The 25,025-nt window shown below is 57.6% G+C and overlaps 7 protein-coding genes across 7 annotated transcripts; 4 read left to right on the top strand and 3 right to left on the bottom strand.

Annotated features, from left to right (window-relative positions):
• Positions 1-1,449: 1,449 nt before the first annotated feature.
• On the bottom strand, positions 1,450-3,726 carry SLS55_009383 (uncharacterized protein; the record flags this gene model as incomplete). Its single annotated transcript, XM_066780784.1, has 2 exons — positions 1,450-3,251; positions 3,303-3,726. The coding sequence occupies 2 exons, from the start codon at positions 3,724-3,726 to the stop codon at positions 1,450-1,452; spliced, it is 2,226 nt and encodes a 741-aa protein (XP_066628730.1).
• A 1,577-nt stretch (positions 3,727-5,303) lies between these two features.
• On the top strand, positions 5,304-7,311 carry SLS55_009382 (uncharacterized protein; the record flags this gene model as incomplete). The annotated part of the gene is made up of 5 exons (XM_066780783.1): positions 5,304-5,383; positions 5,436-5,542; positions 5,597-6,191; positions 6,242-6,530; positions 6,580-7,311. 5 exons carry the CDS (start codon positions 5,304-5,306, stop codon positions 7,309-7,311), a joined length of 1,803 nt encoding a protein of 600 aa, XP_066628729.1.
• A 4,906-nt stretch (positions 7,312-12,217) lies between these two features.
• Positions 12,218-14,013, top strand: SLS55_009381 (uncharacterized protein; the record flags this gene model as incomplete). Its single annotated transcript, XM_066780782.1, has 4 exons — positions 12,218-12,621; positions 12,683-12,710; positions 12,779-13,118; positions 13,178-14,013. 4 exons carry the CDS (start codon positions 12,218-12,220, stop codon positions 14,011-14,013), a joined length of 1,608 nt encoding a protein of 535 aa, XP_066628728.1.
• Positions 14,014-15,088: 1,075 nt separating this feature from the next.
• On the bottom strand, positions 15,089-16,706 carry SLS55_009380 (uncharacterized protein; the record flags this gene model as incomplete). Its single annotated transcript, XM_066780781.1, has 2 exons — positions 15,089-16,631; positions 16,699-16,706. The coding sequence occupies 2 exons, from the start codon at positions 16,704-16,706 to the stop codon at positions 15,089-15,091; spliced, it is 1,551 nt and encodes a 516-aa protein (XP_066628727.1).
• Positions 16,707-17,098: 392 nt separating this feature from the next.
• SLS55_009379 (uncharacterized protein) lies at positions 17,099-18,244 on the top strand (the record flags this gene model as incomplete). The annotated part of the gene is made up of 1 exon (XM_066780780.1): positions 17,099-18,244. One exon carries the CDS (start codon positions 17,099-17,101, stop codon positions 18,242-18,244), a length of 1,146 nt encoding a protein of 381 aa, XP_066628726.1.
• Positions 18,245-19,801: 1,557 nt separating this feature from the next.
• SLS55_009378 (uncharacterized protein) lies at positions 19,802-20,692 on the bottom strand (the record flags this gene model as incomplete). Its single annotated transcript, XM_066780779.1, has 4 exons — positions 19,802-19,912; positions 19,969-20,076; positions 20,142-20,546; positions 20,603-20,692. The coding sequence occupies 4 exons, from the start codon at positions 20,690-20,692 to the stop codon at positions 19,802-19,804; spliced, it is 714 nt and encodes a 237-aa protein (XP_066628725.1).
• Positions 20,693-21,805: 1,113 nt separating this feature from the next.
• SLS55_009377 (uncharacterized protein) lies at positions 21,806-24,786 on the top strand (the record flags this gene model as incomplete). Its single annotated transcript, XM_066780778.1, has 4 exons — positions 21,806-21,823; positions 22,264-22,615; positions 22,904-24,225; positions 24,430-24,786. The coding sequence occupies 4 exons, from the start codon at positions 21,806-21,808 to the stop codon at positions 24,784-24,786; spliced, it is 2,049 nt and encodes a 682-aa protein (XP_066628724.1).
• Between the last annotated feature and the right edge of the window lie 239 nt (positions 24,787-25,025).

Genomic DNA, 25,025 nt, shown 5'->3' with positions numbered 1-25,025 from the left:
GGAGGATTCAATGAATCGAAGACATGGAGCAACAAAAGTCCAAGGGCAAGGAGAGGAAGCCACGGGGCTGGGCATGTCAGCCGTAGAGAATGCACATGCGCGGCATCTGAGTAATGTGTGTTGGACCGCGACGGGAGCGGACGGGAGTCGACTTTGGAGAGAGATAGTACGGAGAATCCGGGGAATCCGTTCGTGTTTGCTTGGCCCGCCCGCGCGGCGGGCTTTTTTGTTGAGGACTGATTTGCAGAGAGATGTGCATGCGCCGCCGCCATGGGGTTGGAGATGCTCACTGACGTCGGGGAATACTTGCACACTCCGAACAACAACTTCCCTTTCCTTCGGCTCCCCATTGTTTGGGACAAAATCGTCCGTTCAGCTGAGGGGAGGCTTACCTTGGACTGACTGTTCCGGAGCAACGTAGCTCCATCACGTTCTTTGCGCGTTGAGCGGGCTTACCCGTCTGACTTTCTGCGCTCCACTGTTGACCGAACGATACAGAGCATGTGTACTCACATGCAATGGTAGTAGCCGCAAGCTTTCCCTCTCCTGTCCGCATGCGCACAACAGCAGCGAAAAAGACAGTCGGAAACGTCCACAATCCCCGCACTGATTCCTAAATCACCCGATCGGTGAAACGGTTGATGCCTTGCTCACTTGCCCAAGGCCAGCAAAGCCTCCCCGCTCCCCGGCCCATGTGTGTTCCCCTTGCCATTTGTTCTTCCCTTGATAGTCGTTCTACATGCTCTCTTCGGAAAACTCGTCAAAGGAGCGGGGGCAACGAATCATCTTCGCGGCGTATGTAATCTGGGTTCCACTTTGAGTCAACGATTGCGGAGCTCTCCCCCAATCCCGCTTGGTGAGACACTCTCGGTGCCCCCGCGGCGCGCGCACAATCTTTTTTTGGGACGTGTTTAGCTGTCGTCTGCCCTCCTCCCATCCTTTCCACATGACATGTAGAGCAGAAAACATGTACATACGTAGCGCGATCGACATCGTCACGTCCGGCGTCCCAGGCTTTCCGCCGCAAGCTTACCACACATCGCCCCCCTCAACACCAACAAAAACAGATACCGCTGCGGGGAAGTGACATGTTCTGGACCGCCAATCGAATAATTTTCACGGCGGGGAACATGCCTTTTGCGGGGCTGTGGGGTGGGGAATGTTTCCGCGGGCACGCAAAACAAGTGTCCGTGTGTTCACGAGCGGCCTGCATCGGATCGCCGGTTGCGATATCGGACTTGTAGCATTATTACCAATTTGGGTTTACTTGTGGCTGTCGCGCGCGCGGGAACGCTTGTCCATCCCGCACTCCTTGGCCAGCCTGAATCTGAAAACTGTTGCAGCGTGAAAATTCATCGCCCGCCAAACCGTCGCCCCGTTCATGTCCTGCACCAACCCGCTCAGTGTGCTCCCCGCAACAGACGACCACGAGCAACAAGCCTTTTCCGCTCATTGCATCATGTTTCTCGTGTGCGTATCGAAAATCTCGTTGCGCCATCCGTCCTCTTTGTAGTCGTCAACTCTCTCCGCCGCCTGGGCTGCTTCTTCCTCCCAGAGCTTGACCACGCTTCCCGGCGCGTAGATACCCTTGAAGATGCCCTTGCCCGGCTCCGCCACGCCGATGCGCGTGTACAGGTCGGGGTCAGCCTCCGGTGTCAGCCTTGCAGCCACAGCCTTGAAGAACGTGCGCAGATCCTCTGGACTGGCGATCTGCGTGGCGCGCAGGCGCTCGCGCGCAAAGACCACCTCGCGGTTAGCTGCATGCAGCCCGTCGGCAATGGCGTTAGCGAGCTGCTTCTCGACAGCCTTGCGAATAATTGGACGTAGCAGAGGTTTCAATAGCCAGCCGAAAATAGATAGCTTGCTTTTGCGCAGCGTATAGTCGAGCTTGTGGATGTGGACGCGGACAGCCTTGAGGGAAAGGATCTTCTCCAGACGATCACGGCCAACTTCAACGTCCATGTGAACGTCGAGGCCGCGTTCATCGAGTGCAAACGATGCAATTCCGGCGTCGGCAAGGCGAAAGATGCCCGAGTGGGCACGCAGCCAGAAGCCGACTTCATCGGCGCGCACAGAGAGACCGTCGATCTTGACGGTGACCTGAGAGGATACCGATGAAGTGGTTCGGAAGCGAGCCTTGCGGATTTCGAGGTCGTTGTATGTCTCCACTCGGAACTTGTACGGGAGGAAAGAGGTGTGGTTGACTGTTTTCCCCGGTTCCACAATCAAGTTCTCCAGTAGCAGGTCTATTTCAGGAGTGGAAACCTCCAACCGCGGGATCGGTACGTACTGGACTGCCTGGATGAGAAGAGGTACGAAAACGTTAATGGCGTCCGTTACCAGCTCTCCGTTGGTATACTGGTACTTCGGAGAGAGTATGCGAACAATCTGCATGGATGTCCGGATGAGTTTGGCAATGTCCTCGTCGTGCGAGACAGCTTCGAGAGTTGTCTGGATCTGGCCGAGGAAGTCGTCCACATCTGTGCGCAAGGACGAGTCAGTTCCCACGCCACGGGCCTTCTCCCGGAGAGCCTGAAACTTCTCATCTGCATGATCCAAGAATTCAGGGTCAGTGAGGAGCTTTTGGAAAGAATTGCCCATGTCAAGCATCAGATCCTCAAACTCTGGATCGTTCTTGCTGTGCTCCATGACCTTCTTGAATTTGTCTTCCAGATCTTCCCAAGCCCCTCTGTCTCCAAATGAGGTCAGGAACAGCCAGAAGTTCTTGATGGCGCGGTCCACGGCATCATTCTCATTGATATCATCTTGAGCGGCGTTCACGGTTTCTTGCACAGCACGAGAGTACACCATGGCATATCGCTGGACCAGCAGCGAGAGGGTGGACACTGAGTCGGAATAGTCGTTCCGCTTCCTCAGCTTCAGGACCGCTTGCTTCAGGCGGTAGAGCATCGTATCTTTCTCATCGCCGCTGATATGGTCGGCCAAGCTGTGCCCCGCTTCCTTAGCCACCTGGGAGGCACCATTGCTGATGACCTTGGAGAAGTCGGCAACGTCTTGCTCAAGGTCTTGGTTTGTGGGCACCGGACCATCGTCTGCACCTGGTTCCTTCAGAGTTTGTTGCTCCTGTTCGGACGGCTCGAGCTTCTTCCCGGCCTGCTCTGCTACATCGGACAGCTTGAACGCTGTATCCTTGAACACCTCGCGTCCAACAACGTTGATGTCAGAGAGGAAGAGGCGGAAGTCTGAGTTCGTAAGCAAGAGCGACCCGACGGTTTGGAGGCTCCTGTAGGCTTGTCACTGGGTTAGCTAACACGCCAGTTGCACGTGAATCTGGCACTTACCTGCGGCAGTGCCCGCTTTGGATTTCGCTTTGCTTGCCCTGGAGGCGATGTCATCAACGTCGACGGAGAGCTTCGACTTGGACAGAAACCAGATAAAGTCCTGTATCTGATCGCTGCTGTTCTTGTGCTGCATCAACTCGAGGAACTCAGCGAGCCATTGCTTCGTAAACTTGACTAACAGACGGCCAGAGTCGCTCAGGTCGTGCTCGCCAGGATTGAGGACATCAGAAGCCAGCAAGGTGCGGAGATTGATGACGACCTGCTCATTGGAAGGCATGAATCCTTTGGACAGGGCTCTTAGCATCTGATAGGAGTGCAGCTTCTGGTGCAGCTCCCTCTGCAGGACCGTGTCATCGCGGTACTGGGGCAGCAGCGGCTGGCGATCTTCAGCGCGCGACTTGCGGAAGCCGAAGCAGGACGACATGTTGGCAGTGATGGTGGTGGTGTGGACGGACTGGGCCAGGGCATGGTTGAGGTGGATTGGAGTAGGCGCGCGCCAAGGCAAGCGGGATCGCGGTGTGGACGCGTCGTTGTGACGGAAGGGACGTCTGAGCGGTTGACATCATCTGCGGCTGGGGTGTGGCTGGTGATGCCGGCGCACCTTGGCGGCCGATCTCAGCATCTGCTGGATTTGGATTTTGCGGGGAGCGCTACGACCCGCAGCTCCAGCCCAGAGCCCTGAGCCTGGCGCCCGGGCGACGCATCGATTCATGGCGGCGCGCGACCTCTGCTTGCTTTCCCCACGAAATCTGCGGCATTGCAAGGGTCGTCCGCATAGCGCTGCCACGCGGGAGGAGGCGAAGCTCCCGTCCAGACACGTTGGACCTGAATCATGCATTGCCACCCACGTCCATGCGTCAACTGTAGATAATCTACTCCCGTCAGCGCCCTGCGCCCCGAGCCTGCTTCCGGACTTCTGCATCGAGGCCTCCGCGACAGCCGGCTCCTGCCCCCAGGGACCATTGGCTCGCATGTGCGTGCTCGTTTTCCGTTTTGGGAGCGCTCCTGGAACGCTCCTGGCGAGAGGGGTTTTTTGCAAGCGCCCCGTGTCGCGGCGGCAGGCGTTATTTGTTTCTTTTTTTGCCGCGAAAAAAAAGTCGCAATATTCCGAAGGGGTGCCGTGTTGGGCGCTTGCTGAGCATCTCATGCCTGATGGCCGGCCCCTGTCGGCGCTGGGGGCTCGGGGCGGTGCCGCGAACCTTTGCGCTCGCTCAACGCATTCCACACGCGTCAATTAGCCTGTGGCGCTGGCCGGCGCTGCTACGTCGGCCGCCCTCACGCGCTCCGAGCATGACGGGCCCCAAAATTGCGGCGTCAGAGGCGGCGGGTTTGGCTTTCAGCTTCCGACGACTCCTCCCGACGCAGCGTAGTGAGTCAGCGGCCGTCCAATGCGCGGTCGGCTAAAGAGTTTTCAGAGCGCCGGCGCGATTGCGAGGCCCACAGCCCACCTCCCCACGATGACTTCGGTCACGACGTGCCGTTGCTTGCGCTTCGTCTCGCTGCCAAGGAGTGGAGGAGTGGAGTCGGCGGCGGGCAGCGAAAGACGGCGTCGGAGCATGTCGGAAACGCAGGCGGCGCTTGGGGCCCGCAGACGGCCCCTACTTCCACGCGCAACCAGACCCGCGGCCCGCACCCTGGCCAGAAGCTGGAGCTCACGAAATGCGGGCTGCAATTGTGAGACGGCCTGCCCAACAGCTCAAATTGCTGATTCGCACACGCGATTTCGCCCGGCCAGCCCTGCTCGCGGACGGCTCCCCTCATCCAAGCTCGAGGCGGCCCGTGTCGGACAGCCGCTGTCTTGGGCAACCTCTTCCGTACCATTTCGCCCGCTTCCTTTCGCATACCCACCGGCAGTTGCGTGACTGCTGGTCCCTCCGTTGCCTCCTAATGCCAGTACCCTCCGCGCTTTTAAAACGCTGCCTGCTGCCCTCCAGAGTAATGGCGCCCAAGTCCTCTATTCTTTCTTCTGCCTCCCGTTCTCGCGCAATGGCTTCTTCCACCATGGCTGCTGTCCAAGACTACCCCTCCGCCAACATCAAGCAGGCGCAGCACAACCCGCCTACCCGCCACATCACCACAACGTGCGCTTCCTCCCGCCTCTCCTGTGCCTACCCGAGCTGACTTGTGCAAAAGGAGCGGCGACTTTGACACCTCGTACCCTCCGGAGGCCCGCCGCTACCTCCGTACCTACGGCCTTACTCCCCCGGCCCGCGAGACCTACGAGATCCAGGCGCAAAGATGTAAGAAATGCTCTGCTGACCTCGTCCCAGCTCCCGAAGCTAATCGCGCTGCAGGTCTGAGGCTCCTCGCTTCCAAGCACGCTCCGATTGACAAGTACCAATACCTGACTCATCTCCGCGCTTCCAACGCCCACCTCTTCTACCGCCTCCTGTCCGAGAACGTCAAGGTTTGTGGGAACGATTGCAACATGTTCTGCACGTCTGGGTGCTCACCAAATTCACAGGAGCTCACTCCCTTAATCTACACTCCCACCGTGGGCGAGGCCTGTCTCAGATGGCACGAAATCTACACCCAGCCCGAGGGCATGTACCTCTCATACGCAGACCGCGGCAATCTGCACAGCATCCTGCAGAATTGGCCCCACAATGTCGAGATCACGGTCCTCACCGACGGTTCGAGAATATTGGGTCTCGGTGATCTCGGTGTGAACGGCATGGGCATTCCCGTTGGCAAGCTTGCGTTGTACACTGCCTGCGCTGGTATCAGACCGGATGCCACTCTACCTCTTACGCTGGACCTCGGAACCAACAACAAGGCTCTGAGGGGAGATCCTCTCTACATGGGCAGCAGGAGGGAGAAGATCTCTCCTGCTGAGGAACGAGAGTTCTTGGACGAGCTCATGGCTGCTCTTACCGAGAGGTGGCCTGGGTACGTACAGATTGAAGCCGTGAGACAGACTGCACACTGACAATCTACAGCATCGTTATCCAATTCGAGGATTTCAAGAACCCCTTCCCCGCTCTTGAGCGCTACAAGGACACATACACCATGTTCAACGACGACGTCCAAGGCACCGGCGCTGTCATCGTGGGTGGTTTCATTAGAGCTGTCAAGGCCGCTGGCATTCCTGTGAGGGACCACCGCGCCGTTTTCCTCGGAGCCGGCAGCGCCGGTACCGGTGTCGCCAAGCAGATTGTTGAGTTCTTCATCAAGGAAGGCTTGACCGAGGACGAGGCGCGCAGGAAGTTCTGGTTTGTGGACTCGAACGTAAGTAAACACAATACTCTGCAGCTGCACACGAACTGACCAAGACTAGGGTCTTGTTACCAACGACCGCGGCGACAAGCTGGCGGAGCACAAGGTCTACTTCGCCCGCGATGACAACGAGGGCAAGCAAATCCACTCCCTCTCGCGTCTGATTGAGTACGTCAAGCCGACCATTCTCATGGGTTTGTCGACTATTGGCGGTGCTTTCACCAAGGAGATCATCACTCGCATGGCCGAGCTCAATGAGCACCCCATCATCTTCCCGCTGTCCAACCCTTCTTCCAAGTCTGAGTGCAACTTCGAGGACGCCGTCAAATACACAAACGGCCGTGTCCTCTTTGCCAGCGGCAGTCCCTTCCCCAGCGTGGACTTTGGCGGCAAGACGCTTGTTCCTGGCCAGGGCAACAACATGTACGTCTTCCCCGGCATTGGTCTTGGCGCGATCTTGTCCAAGGCCGTGAACGTGACCCAAGACATGATCTACGAGTCCGCCGTTGCCCTTTCGGAGTCTCTTACTCCCGCGGAGCGGGAACAGGGCTGGCTCTATCCCGACATTCGTCGCATTCGCGAGGTCAGCGTCGTCGTCACTCGCGGTGTCATCCGCGCTGCGCAAAACAACGGTGTTGACCGTGAGCTTGCTCTCCGCAACTTGGATGATGCGGCACTGGAGGCCTACATTAGAGAGAGAATGTATGATCCATTCCACGAGGTGGAGAATGTGGAGGAGGAGATCAAGGCGTTGGCGCACTTGGCCGAGAGATCGCAGGGCAGCCACTTGTAAAGTGAGAATGTTACAAGATGGGTAAAATGTTTTACAGTTGGGGGCGTGCTTAGACGGTTTAGGATACCCGGTGGTTAGAGAAAATTGATTGAGCGTACACGTTTGAGTTTGAGTAACACCTAATCCCTTCGGGCGATAGTGCGACGTGGGTTGACAAACCACCGCGACCTGAATGCCATGTTAGTTGACAGTCATTGAAGCCCAGATCTGGATGCAACATAAGATAGAGTATGCGCAGGCGAGTTCTTTACCTCGCGGTCATTCAGCCGGTGCAACACGACGGAGGACTGCATCTGAATCAAACCGCACCTTTCAAGACACGTCTCGGGCAAAAGCGGAAGACAGTCCGACCTATCAGTGGCCGTTGAAGACGTGCAATGGCACCAGGCGCTTAAGCTTCATCCACAAGCCTTGCGTCGTGTGAGACGGGCATCTAAAACATTGCATGTATGTAGTAAAGCAACGTTCAGCTGTAGATACTGTCCGTGGCGCGTTTCCCACCGCCTCAACAATTTTATGGACGCGAGCCGACTGGCCAGGTCGAAAGTGTAGATGGACACGGCGTGCCAGGAAGGCAAGACTGTCGCGGAACCCCGCGTCTCAACGATCTAGAGGCTTGGCCAGCTCAGTGCAGCTTATGCCCAAAATGATGCGCGTAGGGCGAAGCGGAACGTAAGGGACAAAGATCTGGCGCTCCTCCGATCAAGCTAGAACAGGAACAGGGAAAGCTTATTGCAGCACTGAAGGTCGAAAGATGGTTCTTGCCGTACTATTCGAGCTCGAGGGCTGGTTCGCCCTTGCCTTCCCAGGGCTTCGTTCCTGCCACCGCTCAGCCGAGAGGACTCGTGTCGGGGCCGAGGTGTCTGATCAATCCCCTAGGGCCTCGATCGCGCGCGGCTGCAGTGGCCTGGCCAATAGAGAATGCGGCATAAGAAGTCAAGCCTCAGGCCTTCGCATGCGGAGGACACGGGCGGGGAGGTGCGTCGGATCACCCGCCGCACTTGCCTGATGCGCACCCAAGCTTGACCCCAGACTTCGGCCCTGCCCAGCAATCCCCGCATGGCCCAAGTCACAAAAGGAAATGGATTGACCTGCAACATTACGACACTGCTAGCGAGACATGCCCAGCAAGCTGGCTGGCTGTCTTTTCCATCTCTGCGCTGTTCTGCCCGCCGGATTAGGACCTCGTTGTGCAAGCCCAGACCTGCGTCCGCTCTGCCATCAGCTCCAACAGCGACGCTATTCTGACGCGCGAAGTTAAAGACGCTCGGCATTCTTGACGCCCACGCCAGCCAACGGCAATCCCAGCAGATCCGAGCGATCACCCCGCACTTTCTCCGCAACCCGCTACATTCGCATCTCCGCAGCACTCCCCTGTCGCCTGCCGCCTGCCGTTGCAGCTGCCCTCTTTCTTAGCCGTCTGCCATGCTTGTTTGTTGACTTCATAAGCCAGATAAGAATCTACGTTGCTTTTTGCCGCCCCCTCACCAACTCCAACCAACGTCCGTTCTCTTTTCCTGATCACCACCGCCGTCCCGCGTCTTTGAAAGTTCCTCTACCTAGGATATCCTCTATTGATCCTGCATCTTCGGTCTAGATTATTTTCAGATACCCCCATCCTTATCTCGCTTGTTTTCTTCGTCTTGTGCGCCACCACAGCAAAGAACGAGCTCCGGACGAGAAGCATCCACTCGACCTGCCATCCCCCTTCGCCCGGTACCAAGGAGAACTAGGTTTTCGGCGCGGAGCAGTAACAGGGCCCCGCGCACCTACATCCGATAACTCCCCGACCCCGCATTTTGGGCCTACGTACCTATCGTATCTCGTACAGCCGGCAACTCGCTGTAGACGAAATCAACGTTGCACAGCTACACTCTGCACATAACCATGAACGGCGAAGGAACGGGCGGCGAGTCACGCCTGTCGCTGCTCGGCCTACCTGCCGAGATTCGTAATCTCATTTGGGAATACACATTCCCTCCACCGAACTCACGATACACGACGCTCTCGTCCACTAGAAGCAGTAGGGCTCAGTCAAGGAAAAGCAGAAACCCATCACCGTCTTCTACGCCATTGTCCGCTTCCTACTCACCCTCAAACGCAGACGCCATGGTCGCGATCCCCGCAGATGACGAGCACGGCTCCGTCAGCGTTGTCGGCAATAGCAAGCAAGGCGCTGCGCGTGCCGCAGCGTTGGGCACATACCCGACTCTGGCTCTGCTTCTGACCTGCCATCAAATCCGCGCAGAGACGCTGTTGCTGGCGTTTTCACGCACGCCATTCCGGACGAAACTGTGCCGCCCGGCGGCGTTGACAACGCGGCTCGCGGTGCTGTCACCCGCCCAGGTCCGAGCCATCCGCTCGCTCACCTTCACAACGAGCGGGTCATCATCCCAGCACCCCAAGCAGTGGGAGGGCGACCTGCGGCCGCTACTGTTCCCCGTCTACGTCCAGTGCCGCAAGCTGTTGTACGAGTCCGTGCGGCTGCTGCCTGGCGTGCGCTTTGTCGACTTCGTGCTCGGCGAAGAGCGAGCCGGCCAGTTTGGCAAAGGTGGACCGGGTGGGACAGTCGGGAGAGGTAGGACAGTGGGTGGGGCCAAGTTCTTCTTCGACACAGTGGTGGGGGTTGGGCTGCGCGAGCGGAATGGTAGGGGTGAGACACATGCATGGGGTGACCGGTGGCAAGTGATACCGGGAGCGGAAGGAGAGGACAGGTGCATCTGGTTGGTGGAGGACAGGCAGGGCTGTGATGAGGAAAGCAGATCGACCGAGATGGATGAGGGAAAGAGGTGGGTTAGGGTTGAGATCGTGAGACTGCCGCTTGGTGGTTGACGCCCGGGCCTGTATTGCTCCTGCAGGGTCGCGGCCGTGGCGTGTACCGCAGGGCTCGGAAATTGGAGATAAGCGCACCTGCTCCGGCAACGGCGTCTCCTGTCCGGAACAACCCTTTCGTATGGCTATGCATGGCGAGACTCGTAAGGAGCAGGAGGCGAGAAGCAGGTTTGCGGGTCTGACGCCACGAAGCTGGTTCGTCAGCGCCAGGAACACGTATGCGGTGTTATCGGACGAAGCGGGCATTACTCCTTTTGTCTTCTCACAAACGCAATGGATCTCCTGTTTCTCTGGAAAATTCTGGGTCCCGGGATGCTTTGCGCCATCAGCAGAAGGGTCCTCTTTTCGGAGCACGGTCCTGGGAAGTTGCAACTTGGGAGTTTGACTGCCCGTTGGACTCCGTTTCATTTTCGTGAGGAGGATTCGTGAACTTATTTTTTTGTGCGGTGTTTCATCGTGGGCGTCTTGACGTGAGGGTCACTCGAGTCTCAGGAGAGTTGTCGGCGGCAATCTGCAATGACGCAAGGGAGCGGCTGCAAGCCGTGCGGTGCGATCGATCTTCCCTTCCAAACGCCCTCTGCGGCCGATAGGCAAAAAAAAGAAGACGCTGGCTGCAAACAAAAAGACCATGTCGCCGGCAAGGGTAGCTAGAGGTCTTGGTACTTTCTAGGTTCTGGAAGCCGTTTGCACGTGATATTTGCCTTGAGTGACGGGTGAGAAGCTTAGTCTTGTGGCCGACGCCGCCATTCCACGCCGACTGCGTTCGCTGCAGCGTGCATCCGCATGTTGAAACGCAACAGACGGTGACACAACGCATCGTGTTCAAAGATGAGCCATGACGGCGCGATGACAGCCGAGGTATTTGTGGTCACGGCCAGCGCCTTGGCCACAGCTACACAGGGCCACAGGGCGCGGCGCGGTGCACAACGCAACACACATGGTCGGCAGCTAACTGGCACCTGCTCACCACGATTCTTGGCTGACCGCAGCGGTTGCTGCTGCAATCCCTGCCTCCAGGGAACCTCGACCAAAGCCGCTGCATAGGCACCTGCTACTCGGGTCGGCCACAGTCCGTTTCGAGCAGCCGCGGCAAGACGGAAAGGGGAGGACGGCGCTTGTTCTGGCCAGTTCAGCAAGGCGGGAACTGCGTGGGCAAGGCGCGAGGGCGGGAGGATGGCCAGGCTTCCCCGCAAAACCGGATCGCGAGCGCACCAAACGGGCTATGAGGTAACTTGGCGTCCCTGGGCTGTGCAAGCCGATGACAGGCACGTGTGACTTGGCATTTCGCCCGGCACGCCCACGGCCGGAGCCCACAGCACCCGCTCTGAACGCAGACTGGGGGGAATTGAAGCCCAAAAGTCCGGAAGGCCGCGGAACCCGCCCGTGCAAGGCGTCGAACAGCAGCTGCATCTGGGGCTGCGGTCTGAGTGTGGAGGATCCACCGGCTGATCAAAGAGATCGGGCGCGTTTGGTGCGGCGTGGCGCGCCAGGCCTGGCAGCGACTATTTTCAATCGGCCAGAGTCACGCGTCGCAGCACAGCGGGTGACAAAAGAAATTGCCCACTCGCATCTGCCTTATAGATGATCTCTACATGGGATGGGCATTTGGATACAAGATTTGGACGTAAATTCAAGTTATCAATGCACACACTTACGTGCGGATTCTGTCTTCAACTGCCTATATGAACATGATGATGCGGCAGCTGCGTAAGGCAAATGCGGGCGGGCAATTTCTTGTGTCAGGCGGCAACGAGGTATAAGTCGTTGCCGCCGAGACCCCTGCCGCTAGGCTGGACCTGGATCGTCTCGCCTGGACGCTCAGATGACGGGCTGGATTGAGAGCGCTGCTGCTGCTGCTGTGCATTCATGGACTCCCGCTATGCACAACCCCAAGCACGCGGGCTCCCCCGTCCCCCAGACATCGCTTTCTTCGCCGTCCTCGGCCACCGCAACAGCCATCCCGCTGGCCACCTTTGCTTCACCGCAAGATCCGCCGCCCCTGTCCGACAGCCCCCAGCAGCTCCTCCACCACGACCCCCCGCTACACTCTCCGCACCGCTCCGGCGCCTTCACCATGGAGGGTTCGTCGTCGAACCACTCCCGCCGCCGGAGCACCTCTCTCATAGGCACTCAAGCCCTGGGCATCGGCCGCTCCAACTCGCTGCGCTCGCAGCGCGGCCACCGGCGAGCCGTGTCCGAGCACATCCCTGAGGCCGCCGAGGACAAGCATGAGTTCGACCCCGAGCGCGACTCTAGCAGCCCTTCTGGCTACGAGGACACCGACGACGATGATATCACAGACGAGGAGGCTGCCCTCACCGGCAAGGACCGTCGGAAGCGCAGGAAGCACAAGCGCCGCAACACTATGCTCGACAATCGCGTGGCCGTCGACGTCACTATCAGCGATGAGGAGGAGAAGGTCGCGAGCGCCGCCCTATTCAAGTCATCGCTCATCAACGTCTGTCTGATTGGACTCTGGTACGGCTTCCAACGTTTTTATCTTTTATCTCTGGGACCTGTACTGACTGGTCGCGTGCAGGTACTTTTTCTCCATATCTATCTCCATCGTAAGTCCCCTTTTGCCCGGCCCTAGCTCTGCCTCGAGGCCGACAGGCTCTGACAACGCCGTGTTCAGTACAACAAGTGGATGTTCGCAAAAAGCGACGACAAAAACCAAAACCTCAACTTCCCCTTTCCACTCTTTACAACGTGTCTGCATATGATCGTGCAGTTCACCCTCGCTTCCCTCGTCCTCTATTTTCTCCCACAGCTCCGCCCGCGCCACGATTCGCTCAACTCAGACGATGGACCGGCGGGCCGTTCGCCGCCGCAGCGGCAGGATAACGTGGATCCGAATAAGCCGCTTATGACCAAGTGGTTTTATCTGAGCAGGATCGGGCCGTGCGGCGCGGCCACGGGCCTGGACATTGGCCTGGGCAACATGAGTCTCAAGTTCATCTCACTCACGTTTTTCAGTAAGATCGATCCCGGCCCACTCTAAAACTTGAGCTTATGCTGACCAATCCCGATTTAGCAATGTGCAAGTCGTCGGTGCTTGGCTTTGTGCTCATTTTTGCTTTCCTCTTCCGGTTGGAAAAACCCTCGTGGAAGCTGGGAGGCATCATTCTCACAATGACGATTGGAGTGGTAATGATGGTCGCTGGCGAGACTGCCTTTAATGCCCTCGGCTTCATCCTCATCATGTCGTCCGCCCTTTCGTCCGGATTCCGATGGTCGCTGACTCAGATCCTGCTCCTTCGGAACCCCGCAACATCCAATCCTTTCTCTTCCATCTTTTTCCTTGCCCCTGTCATGTTCATCAGCCTTCTTGTAATCGCAATCCCCGTCGAAGGATTCCTCGAGCTTCTGGACGGGTTTAACAAACTCCGGGACGTCAAGGGCACTGGGCTGAGCTGCTTGATTTTGATCTTCCCGGGAACGCTTGCTTTCCTCATGACGGCTTCTGAATTCGCTCTGCTGAAGCGTACCAGTGTTGTCACCCTCAGCGTGTGTGGCATTTTCAAGGAAATCGTCACCATTACTGCGGCATCCATCGTCTTCGACGACAGGCTCACCACCATCAACCTGTCAGGTTTAGTTGTCACGATCGGCAGTATCGCAGCATATAACTGGATGAAGTTCAAGAGGATGCGGGAGGAGGCACGGATGGAGGCACATCTGCAGAAGGAGGAATATCAGCCTGTGTTGAACTCGGAGCCTACAGAGGAGGAGCGGATTGGACGTCCCAGCACTAGCAACCTGATCCGGAATAGCCTGAGCATCCAACCCGTCTCGGACCGGGATCGGCTCTTGGTGAACGACATGCCCCCACGGCAGAGCCCTGTCAAGAGACCGGAAGATTTGGATTAAAGCAAGAAAGCGGTAGTCACGGCGCACTTCGACAATCAATTGGGTTCTTTTGGAGATTCGATACGGATGGCTAAATTCTTTCGCATGCACGAATGCCTTTTTACAACTTTGGTTTCATGAGACAAGGACGACCCCCATCACCATTATCATCAGCACTGCCGGAAGCAGCGGATTATTCCTCCTTTACTGTGTATTTGGATTTGGTCTCTGGTTTGTTTTTTATTATGGGGGGTTCGGATGAGCATTTACGGCGGTACAATCAATTCACCCATAGTGTTGATAGACACTGGTATGAGGGGCACAGCTCCTCTCCATTGCAAGAGTTTCATCTGCTTTGTTCACGCGGCAAGAGATTGGGTCTGGAGGTCGGAAAAGAAGGGAGAAGAATGGAAGCTGCCAGAATACCATGGTGGGTGGGAGAGCCGGAGAAGAGAAAATAAAACGAAAGTCGAACAAACTCTACTCACGTCACTGACGCTTTCTTGTCCTCGCATGCATGAATTCATCATTGCTTGCCTTTCGGTTGTGAGATGAAACCTTTTTCATTCATCTTCTACGGAGCATGGGTTATTAGAGCTGCGGCGGGGGTTGTCCACACATGGAGGAATGTATGGACATACGGTGATGCTTTTGATTGTTAAGGGTAGCGATTCACTACTCGCAGTGGCTTGTTATTGATCTCTATCCTCCCTTTACTTGAAGTTGCTTATGCTTGCTTCTTCGTGTTCCGCTGGCTATGCATTAGAAGATAGGTTTGGTTAAGGAATGGCGTATTTTGTCCTTCACGCGCTCGTGTGGTGGCTATCTTATATTTAAACTCGCTAGAAACGTTGGGTTGTATCTGTTCGCTCCCTTCTTTCTTTTCTTTCATTTTTTATTTTTCGCTGGTGTAGATATGTTGGGTCACCTGTAGCTATAAATGGTGCAGTAAAGAATAAGGGATAATTACTTAACCCAACTTTACATTTGCCAAAAAATATTAGAGGATTGAATTCAACCTTCGCCCGCCAGAGGCAGTAGGAAGCACCATCGTGGCTGACAATATTCCCGTTGAGGGGCTAGGATCGGACTCCCCTCATTTGCCGCCTTTCCTTTGCTCCATCACCTTCAGCACATCAGCGGCACTGTCTTTGTCGCCCTTTCTCTTCTTCGGACCCCGTTTCCTCTGCTTCCCACCCCTGTCCTTACCGCCTTCCTCGTCGTCGTCTACACCCTTGCCCTTCCACTCGCTGAGCTTGATCTTGGTGTCCTCGTCCATATCCTCTGCATCGTCGAAGCGACTGGAACCGAAACCCATGTCCATATCGTCCAGGTCGCGATCCCGCAACGACAACATTTCGGCACGCTTCTTAAGCCGTGCTTCTTCTTCTGGGTTCTTCCGTTTAGAACCTTCGTCGTCATCATCGCCTCTGAGCTGTTCGGGGTTGATATCGCGAGCTTTGCGGATTGCGGCGAGAATAGTTGGGTCGGTGAGAGGATTCGATGGCGGCCCTGTGATGGAGGACGTATCCCGGGATGGCATGTCTTTGAAATAGTTCGTTTTGGGAATGGTTGTTGGTTCTGAAGGGTTCGGTGGAGGCGACATATCCACTGCATCGGCCTCCTCAGGCGTAGAAGATGGCGATTTGGCCACGTCTTTCGATTCGGCCGGCCCCGCTCCCCTAAGACTGTCCTCCTCATCCTCATCTGAAGAGTCATCACCGCCAATTCCGGCCAGGGGATCGTAGCTGTCTCCGACGCCCTCGAAGATATCGCCGTCATCATCGTCTTCCTCGACGAGTGCCTTTACATGCTCAGGGACCTCCATGCCCAATGGCTTCGCATCCTTGTCCGGCATGAGTAGGCCTGACGGCGCCTTCTCATTCTCCGCATTAGCCTTGACCTTCCTAACCTTTTTCTTGACGTTCCCATCCTCGTCCAGGGTTAACAGCACCTCCCTTCCCTTCTCATCGCGCTCGATCCTCGGGAATTTCCCGCTGGCGTGCCCAATCCTTCGGAATTTCGAGCCCAGCTGAGGCTGCGCGGCAGCTTTCGCCTCGGCAGCGGCCTTCCGTTGCGCTTTCAGCTCAGCCAAGATGGCGTCCCTGGTCCGCTTCGTACCAGCCAATGCCGTTTCACCCTTCTTCTCCTTCTTCTCCCTCACCACCGGCGCAATTTCCTTCTCCTCGAGCTTCTCGAACTCATCCTCCACATCGGGCTCCGGTTCCTTCTCCGCGGCTCTGGCCCCACCACCCACGCCCAGTACGTCCTCGCCCCTCCTCACGCGCTCGAGCAGTTTCCGGTCTAGACCCTTGATCAAGTGCGTGGCGGTCACATCGCCACCCGTGATTTGGTCGCGGAGGCTTTCGAAAGTAGCCTGGTCGATCTGGCCGAGCTTGTGGCTCTCCTCGAGGGCCTTGACGCGGCGGGCGCGGTCGTCGCCGGCGGCAGCATCATCGTCGTCATCGCCGTCGCCGTCGCCCACGCGTGCTCTGGCGCGGTCTGTGTAGCCGGCGGCGAGCCTGGAGCCCTTGGGCGCGGCGGACGCCTTGAACTTCTTTGCCGGTCGGTGCTCGCCGGCGCGTTGCTCGGCGAGCTGTCGCTGGAAGTCGAGGGCCGGGCCACCCCTCACTGTACGACTAGACGGCGCATTAGCAGGAGGGCTGGTGGGAGCCGGAGCGGTGGCGGGCACGGGCGACAGCTCACGGGGTCATGGGGATGCTGGAGCGCTGGCGCGAACCCAGTGAGGCGCGCGGTGTGCTACTGGCGGCGGGCGAGGCATTCTGCGAGCGCGAGGAGGAGCCTCGCAGCAGGTTCTTGAAGTCCTCGTTGTTCATGGCGGCGTCTGGGGGCGGAGCCGGGGGGAGGGTTGGCGGCGGCAAGCAGCGCAGGTGGCAGCAGGTGGGAAAATGCATGGAGGTCAATGCTCGCTCGGCTTCCCCGCAGATTGGCAGCACCCCTCCCCACTGTGCCACCACACCATGACCACCCCGGTTAATGCGGGTGCGCAAGCAGCAATCCTTCCTGCGCGGCTTAAAAAGGCTACATGGCCGCGCCGCAGGCCAATTCCTCCGCACCCCGCTCCCCTCTCCTCCGTAGGCTTGCCATGGCCGTTTTCCTCCTTCTCGTGCCGCTCCTCGCGAGCTATGTTGCTGCCCAGTACAAAGGCACGTTCGACGAGTCCGCATCGTTGCTCCGTGCTCGCCAGTCAACAAACACCAGCGGCTCCACCTTCACAAACCCCATTCTGGATGCAGTTGGCGCCGACCCGTGGGTCTTCCGGCATGGCGATTTCTACTATCTCACGTACACAACCTCTGCAAACATCACCCTTCTGCGCAGCCCCATCCTGACGGACTGGAACAATGCCGAGAGCAAGCTGTTGTACCAGCCGCCCGAGGGCACCAACTACTCGACCGACCTGTGGGCTCCTGAGCTGCACTCCCTAGGCGGAGCCTGGTACGTGATATTTACCGCGGATCCCAACAACGACAGCCCGCCTCCCGAGGTCGACATGCTCTGCGACATCAACTGCCCGGCAGTGCACCATCGTGACTTCGTGCTGGAAGGTCTCGGAGACGACCCGTGGGAGGCCACCTTCACCTTCAAGGCCCAGCTCGATACCTTCGATCAATTCGCAATTGACGGCACGTACTTCCAGCACAGCACTGGCCTCTACCACATCTACTCGTGCTGGTACCGCCAATACGACGCCTGGCCCGCCAATCTGTGCATCACCAAGCTCGAGAACCCATGGACCGTGGCGTCCAATTTCTCGGAGCGCCAGATAATCAGCGTGCCCAGCAACCCCTGGGAGAAGACGCCCTATGGCCGGCCCTTTAACGAGCGATTGAGCACGAACGAAGGCCCACAGCAGCTCACGAACCCCATCACGGGCCAGAACTTTTTGATCTACTCCGCTGGCCGCTCCGACAACCGCAACTACTGCCTTGGCCAGCTGGAGTTGGTGGGCGACGATCCCATGAACCCGCAGGACTGGCGCAAGAACAACGAGGGCTGCGTCTTCTACCAGGACGCGCTGGCCCAGGCGTACGGCGTCGGCCACGCGAGCTTCGTCAAGAGCCCGGACGGCTCCGAGGACTGGATCGTCTACCACGGCATGCGCAACCCCGTCACCGGCTGGGCCGCACGCACCATCCGCACCCAGAAGTTCGAGTGGAATGAGGACGGCTCTCCCGCCTTCCCGCGCCCCGGCTACGGCCCATATCCTGTGCCAGCCGGACAGTCTTGAATCACTGTCGCAATACCATAGGCCCCTTGGGAAGCATCGACGCTGCACATAACCTAATAATGAGTATCATTGCCATTGTCCAGACTTACCAATGTTGTGTGCATGTTTTCCACGCGTGTAGCTGAAGCAAGCATCTGAGCGTAGATGAAGCACTGCGTCTGCCACCATCCATACCATAGAAAGATGGCTTAACTTCCTGCAAATTCGTTACGCTAGCTAAGTTTGCTATCTGAGGGTAGAAGAGCTAGAATCTTTGGCCGATCAAATTTCTGCATAGTACCTACAACGGGAGGGTTTGCCGTCGTATCTAAACAAAGGTATAAGAGGATGCAGCGTCCCCACGCGGCGGTATGCTGGCATCGAACTCGGTGGCGTGCTACTGGTTGATAGTCTTCCTCTGCTGTTGGCGTTAACCCTTGGTTTCATAACTGACCCTGTTGCTCGGATCAGCCGTTAACCTCAGTAAGTCTAGATCTATTACTGCAGCAGTTTAACATCGACTAGCCGGTCCCGTTTCGTAGTACCAGGTCTCGGCCATAACTTGTACGGCGACCTTTTCCCGGATTCCGCATGCAGAAAGATGCAACGCCACAGCCTCTGTTCCACTCCGGAATGCTTCAAAGACAACAACCCAGCGTTCCAAAGACCACAGGGTCGCCGGTTCGTGGTCGAGCAGAACAGGAGAACCTCGAACATTCGTCGGAACCGAGCGCGTGTTCCTGTATGATTAAGTAGTGGCGGCAGCACGGTGCCCTCGGCATGTTTGGCCTGTCTTTCTTAACCGTTGTCTGTTATCGACTAATGTCTGAGACTTATAGGAAGACCAAGGAGCCTGAGGAATTGGCAGGTTCCATCTTTTTCTTTGGCTGCATGCGTACAGCCGGGAATTGTGGAAGCCATTGGTGCGTCAACGGCAGACATGATTGAAGGGAATCTAGAAGATGGAAACGCTGCGCCGTACTTTTGTTCTCGCAACCGAGGACATGAAAGCAACGACTCCCCTGAATAAGCATTACTGGTTCATCTTATCTCGAGTTTGGAAAGGGCGTGGTAGAAGGACCATGGCTGGGAGATGGCGTAGAGTATTCCAGTTGACTAGACGAAACGAATCAAGCGAGCAGATGATTGCGATGTTCTATTCCGGTGTTGACAAGATTGGGATGGCAGTGTCAGTGCTCGGGGCGCCGTTGACCGTATGTGGAAATAAAGATCAACGTCGGAACACGAGCTTGGTGCACCCGAAGCCTTCTAGCCGAGCAGCCGGCATAACGACGCAAATTAAACGGCAGGTAACAGGAAATCTCTATTTCGAGCAGAGCACCAAAGAACAAGCACCTAGACACCGGAACAGACATCTAAAGTGTCATACCACTTATGGATGCAACTCATTGTCGCGATGGTTCTCGAACATCAGGGCATCCAATAGCCATGGCCTCCTCACTCCAATCAAAACTAGAGCGTCATGCCTGATTCTATCAAGAAGTTCTGCCCGGTCTGCGATTGACTGAGGGCGAGCGTCCGTACCTGATTCGCTACATCCTGTTTCTGGGTCAGCCTTCAGTCTTCGACAGCCCGTCCTGTTCTCACCTCGACCGTAGCCAAACGCTTCAATTTCGTGTTCTCGATAGACTTCTTGATCTTCGCCTCGGGAAACTGTGCGCCCCATTCCTATACAACTATCAGACGAAAGGATCGAAGTGGTATGCAAACAAGGCGGAACTTACCGTCATAAGTAGACCTGGACTGACAGAGTTCACGCGAATCTTTGGAGCACAGATGACGGCGAGCGTCTTCGCCAAGTGAATCTGTGCAGCTTTGGTCACACCATAGGGCTTCGGGGCAGGGAAAAGGAGTTGGAATTAGCATCGGGACTCAAAGCTTGTTCGGACTGCCTCACCAAAGAGCTGCCGCTCGGCTTGACACCAGCCACGGAAGCTGTAGTGATAAAGGCACCCTCAGACTCCTCGAGGTGTTTCTTGGCGGCATAGGCCAGCCACATGTGGGTCTTGACGTTGTAGACGAAGCATTTATCCCAGTCCTCCTCGACCACACCCTCGTCAAAGTTCAGTATGTTGGTGATGCGCGTCCAGCCTACATTTGAGACGACAACGTCCAGGCGGCCCATGGTCTTGACCGTCTCGCCGACGAGGTTCTGGACCGAGGCCTTGTCGCCGGCGTCGGCCTGGATGGCATGGAAACGCGGGGTGGGAGTGGGAGCGGGGACTGGGGAGGCCAGCGGGATTTTGTGGAGCTCTTGAATCAAACTTTGTGCACGATCAACGTTGTTCGAGTAGTTGATGACCTGCGGCTGACGGTGAGCTCAACGGCCGAGTGCAACAGAGGCAGCCGAAAACTCACCACCCTAAAGTCAGGTGCGAAAACACGCGCAATCTGGGCCCCGAGGCCAGCGGAGCCGGCAGTAATGAGGACGACTTTCTGGGCGGCCATTGTGGTTTCGACAATGGCGTGGGATCCCAAGGTTTGGAGGAGAAGACTGGGTATTAATGGTGGGGTGGTGCGCGGGGGCCCCGCCATGAGCTGGAGAGCTTCCGCCCGGTGAGCTCGGCTGTCCACTCTCGGCCCGCAGAGTGGGCGGAAGCATTCCGTAGATGTCTGCAGGTGGTGGAGACACTTGTACGGTTCCAAGGCTCGGATGGTTGCGTCGGGTGCCCATGCAGGCAGAACGGAGCGTCCTCGGCGCAGACGGCTCGGCTGTCGTGCAACCTGCTGCGCCTGTACCTGCGCTGCCACAGTTGGCTTGGGTTGCGCAGGAAATCTGCTGCGTCTCAGCGCGGGCGTGGCTGTTTCAGCGGGCGTGGGGCAGCGGAGGCTGGTGCGCCCCAAAATAGACGGCGCCGGTGCCACAACGGGTTCCAGAACAGATGAGCCTACCGGTACAGAGACACTGCACATACCGACGTAGGCAGCTGAATCCAACATCTGGACGCATTCGAAACTCACATCCACGTCCGGCGATCGGACCCAACAGGAAGAGTGTCGTCCTCGGTCGAAGTCGGAGGGCTCGAAACTTTTGTCATCTGCTGTGGTGCGAACAAGCAATTTAGACGGGGCTCCTGCTCCAGTGCTGCACAGGGTCTGCCGCCATCATCTGGGTAGGGCTGCGCCAGCAAACAAGTCTGCCATCTGTCCGCCAGGCACCAGCTCCACATCTCCACCCAACGCACAAGGGCTGCGGCACGACCCTTGTTGGCTGCGGCGACCCGCACCTATTTTCATCTCAGCCTCCAGCTGCATGACTTGCGCGCATGACGACAGCCTGGCCCCGGCGCAGCACGTCGCTACCGGACGCTTTGATGAGCTGGCGCCGCAGCCAGGAGAGCGCGCTGCATGCCGGCGCCATAGTACTTGAATGGGCCACTTGCGACATCGAGGCAGCTAACCAGCAAACGGCGGCGCCAAGTGTGGCTTTGGAGCTCCTCCCGCGCGCAGCTAAGGCCAATCTCCGATTTGCCTTCACCCTGGCTCTGGCACGACACACGATCAAAACCGACCTTCCCAGCCTGCAGTACCACCCCCCTTTTCCCAGCCCGCAAAACCACCATGCTGCCGCATGCGCCCGTCCACCCTCCGCCTGCTAACTCGACCGCGCCCCTCGCCCAGTCCCGCTACTCCATGCCCGCCCTGCCCGCCGTCTAGACCCAGTCCTCCTCGGGGCCCTCCCGAACTCCCCATCTCCCCGCATTCAACCGCGTTTCATCGCTCCCGTCCTCGTTCCTGCGAAGCACGGCGCCATGAACAATGGAGCGGGGCAGCCGCCACCCGCAAACACAACCGCCAGGGCTCCGCCGTTCTTCCACCTGCCGCGGCGGCCCTCTGTGACGCCTCCGGCCCGACCTCAGCCCTCTAGGCCCCGCCCGGCCTCGCCAACCTCGCCCGTCTCGCCAACCTCTCCACAGCGTCCGTCCTCGTCTCGCTCCTCATGGTTTCACCCCTCCGCGCGCCGACCGCGCACCTCTCCCGGCCCGCGACCCTCGCCGTTCAAGTCCCGCGCCAGCCAGCCCTTCCCCGACGAGCTGAAGCGCGACTCCGGCTTCGCCCCTTCCATCGCCCGGCCTTCGCATGACGGCGACCAGAGTGTGCCCCGCGTCCCAAGCTTGCCTACCATCATTGTCCACGACGAGCCTCTACGCCCCTCGACAGCCAATAATGTGAGTCAACTCGACACTATCAACCGCAGCAAGTTAGTTGGGACCGATATCCCGAAGGGCGATTTCGACGACCTCGCCGACAATAAGATTGCCTTTTCCAAAAGAGGAACCTTGCTCCTGAACGGAAAGAGGATGTACGAGATGACGCGTGAGCCCACGGACAAGAATGACGCTGCGCATGGCTCAGGAGATGGACATGGCGGTGCGCCGGGTAGTGCGCCGAACAGAAAATCGGCAGACAACGAGGCGCCCCGCCCGGCATCGATGCCTCAAGAACAACCGGCGCCGGAGGCGACAAAGGCAGCCTCGGAGACGAGATCAATGCGGGAGAAGACGCCGGAGCTTGCTATTCCTCGCCCACACCCGCATTCAGACGCTCCCCGTACCGTGAGCATGAGCGCAGCGACTGCTGATGGACGGGCAGCGACCGCTGTGTCATCAGCACCTTCCAGGAGGGCCAGATCTCTTGCTCCGCGCCGAAGCATCCCAGGCTCTCGCGTTTTGTCTGCGGATGAGACAATGCTGTCGAAGAAGGTCCGATCTATGTACGAGTATGGCGATGAAAGAGCTGCGGACTGGGTCGTGGAACCGAGCATCCGGGAGGATGCGTCGATTGAAGAGGGAATTCCGCCCAACATGCCCGAGGAAGGAGACAGTTTACGGATCATGAAAACCAGACAAAACGGGGATACCCTGCGCAGCGCGAGCATCGTGAGCAAATCGCCTAGTATGATATCAAAGGAACCGAATGAACTCGCAGGGGGGATAGAAGATTGGGAGGATATCGACGGTTGCGAAGTCGATCGATTCGGATTCATCGTTGCCAAAAAGCCCAGTCCTGCTGAGCAGCGCGAGTCCACGGTTACCTTCGACACGCCAAAGCTTCAGCGAGTGTCCACGCAACTGCAGCTTGCTTCCGAGGCGCCAAGACGAAAGCGCACCCTCCGTCGCCAGGGGTCGATTGCCAGGTCTTCGCGAACGAATTTCAGTGCTCAGCCCAAGCGACTGTCTTCTAGTAGATCTCTTCGCCCTCCAGAATCCATTTACTCAACTCGTAGCACGGCGTCTATTCGCTCGAACATATTCCGGAATGCAACCAACAGACTACCGCACAATCGCACCAGGAGGCTGGTGGATGAAGCCAGCGACATGCTCACGCTCCCCCCCGGTCTTGCTGCTATAGCCGAAGAGAAGGAAGGCGGTAGAACCGTGGAATTGATGAAGCGGAAGGAATGGCAAAGAGAAGAGAAATGGCGAAAGATGGGGAAGCTTGTGGGCAAGTCTCCAGGCGGAATGCTGTTCGAATTCGATACCAAAAACCCCAAACTCATCGAGCGCACATGGAAAGGGATTCCGGACAGATGGCGGTCCACTGCATGGTGGGCGTTTCTCTCGGCAAGCGCGAAGAAGGATCCGAACAGTGCATCGGACGAAGAACTTGTTGAAGCATTCTACGACCTTCAGGAGGAGGACTCCGCAGAGGACATGCAGATCGATATGGACGTTCCCCGGACCATCAGCCACCACATTATGTTCAGAAGGCGCTACCGCGGAGGCCAGCGCCTGCTGTTCCGCGTGTTGCACGCCTTCTCGCTCTATCTCCCAGAAACCGGTTACGTTCAAGGAATGGCTGCACTCGCAGCCACCCTCCTTTGCTACTATGACGAGGAGAGAGCGTTTATCATGTTGGTCCGGCTGTGGAAACTGAGGGGCCTGGAACGCCTGTATCAACATGGATTCGAAGGTCTCATGGAAGCGTTGGGCGACTTCGAGAAGTATTGGCTCGGTGGAGGCGAGATAGCTCGGAAATTGGTAAGTCATGGCGGCCACTGGTCACCCCGCACCTGTGTGACTGCTCGGCTCCACTTTGACGCGGCAGCCACAGTTCTTAGCACCGAGCTGAACGGAAGGTCCGGCCTGGACTGCTTGTGGCTCTGTCCCGAAGCCATGCCTTCCGAAGCGCCTGCTATACCACAGCCTCATGTTTTGATTCGCCAGCGCTAACCGATAGTATAGGAGGAACTTGGCGTGCATTGTACCGCTTACGGAACGCGTTGGTACCTTACGCTCTTCAACTACTCGATCCCATTCCCGGCGCAGCTCCGTGTCTGGGACGTGTTCATGTTGCTCGGAGATGCTTCTACATCCTGCGACCCAAACAACTCGTTCCACGCCGATCTCGACGTGCTGCACGCCACCTCGGCAGCTCTTATTGACGCCACGCGCGAAATCCTGTTAGACTCGGACTTCGAGGTTGCGATGAAAACGCTAACCTCGTGGGTTCCGGTCAAGGATGAGGATCTGCTCATGCGCGTGGCAAGGGCAGAATGGAAGCAGAGGAAGAAGCGAGCCAAGGCAAATCCTGTCGGGTAATGCTGCGTTCCACATGTCGCCTGAGCCCGAAAGAGATGGACTGGGTTGTCTACGCGGCAGGGTTAAGCAGTTCGCATTCGCACTCGAGCCCGCTGCAGAAGCTTGCGGCAAAGGTTGCATCGATTGCGTAGAGGGCTTCCGAGGCTAGACTCGAAGTGCTGACTAGGGGCTGCGCCATTAGCGAGCCACCTCTGCGCTCCCACCTACCTACCTTTTCTGGTATCACCATCCGGAGAATA

The sequence above is a fragment of the Diplodia seriata genome (assembly GCF_021436955.1).
Source record: "Diplodia seriata strain FDS-637 chromosome Unknown scaffold_10, whole genome shotgun sequence".
Classification (NCBI taxonomy): Eukaryota; Fungi; Ascomycota; class Dothideomycetes; order Botryosphaeriales; family Botryosphaeriaceae; genus Diplodia; species Diplodia seriata.
This window is presented reverse-complemented; position numbering and strand designations above follow the sequence as displayed.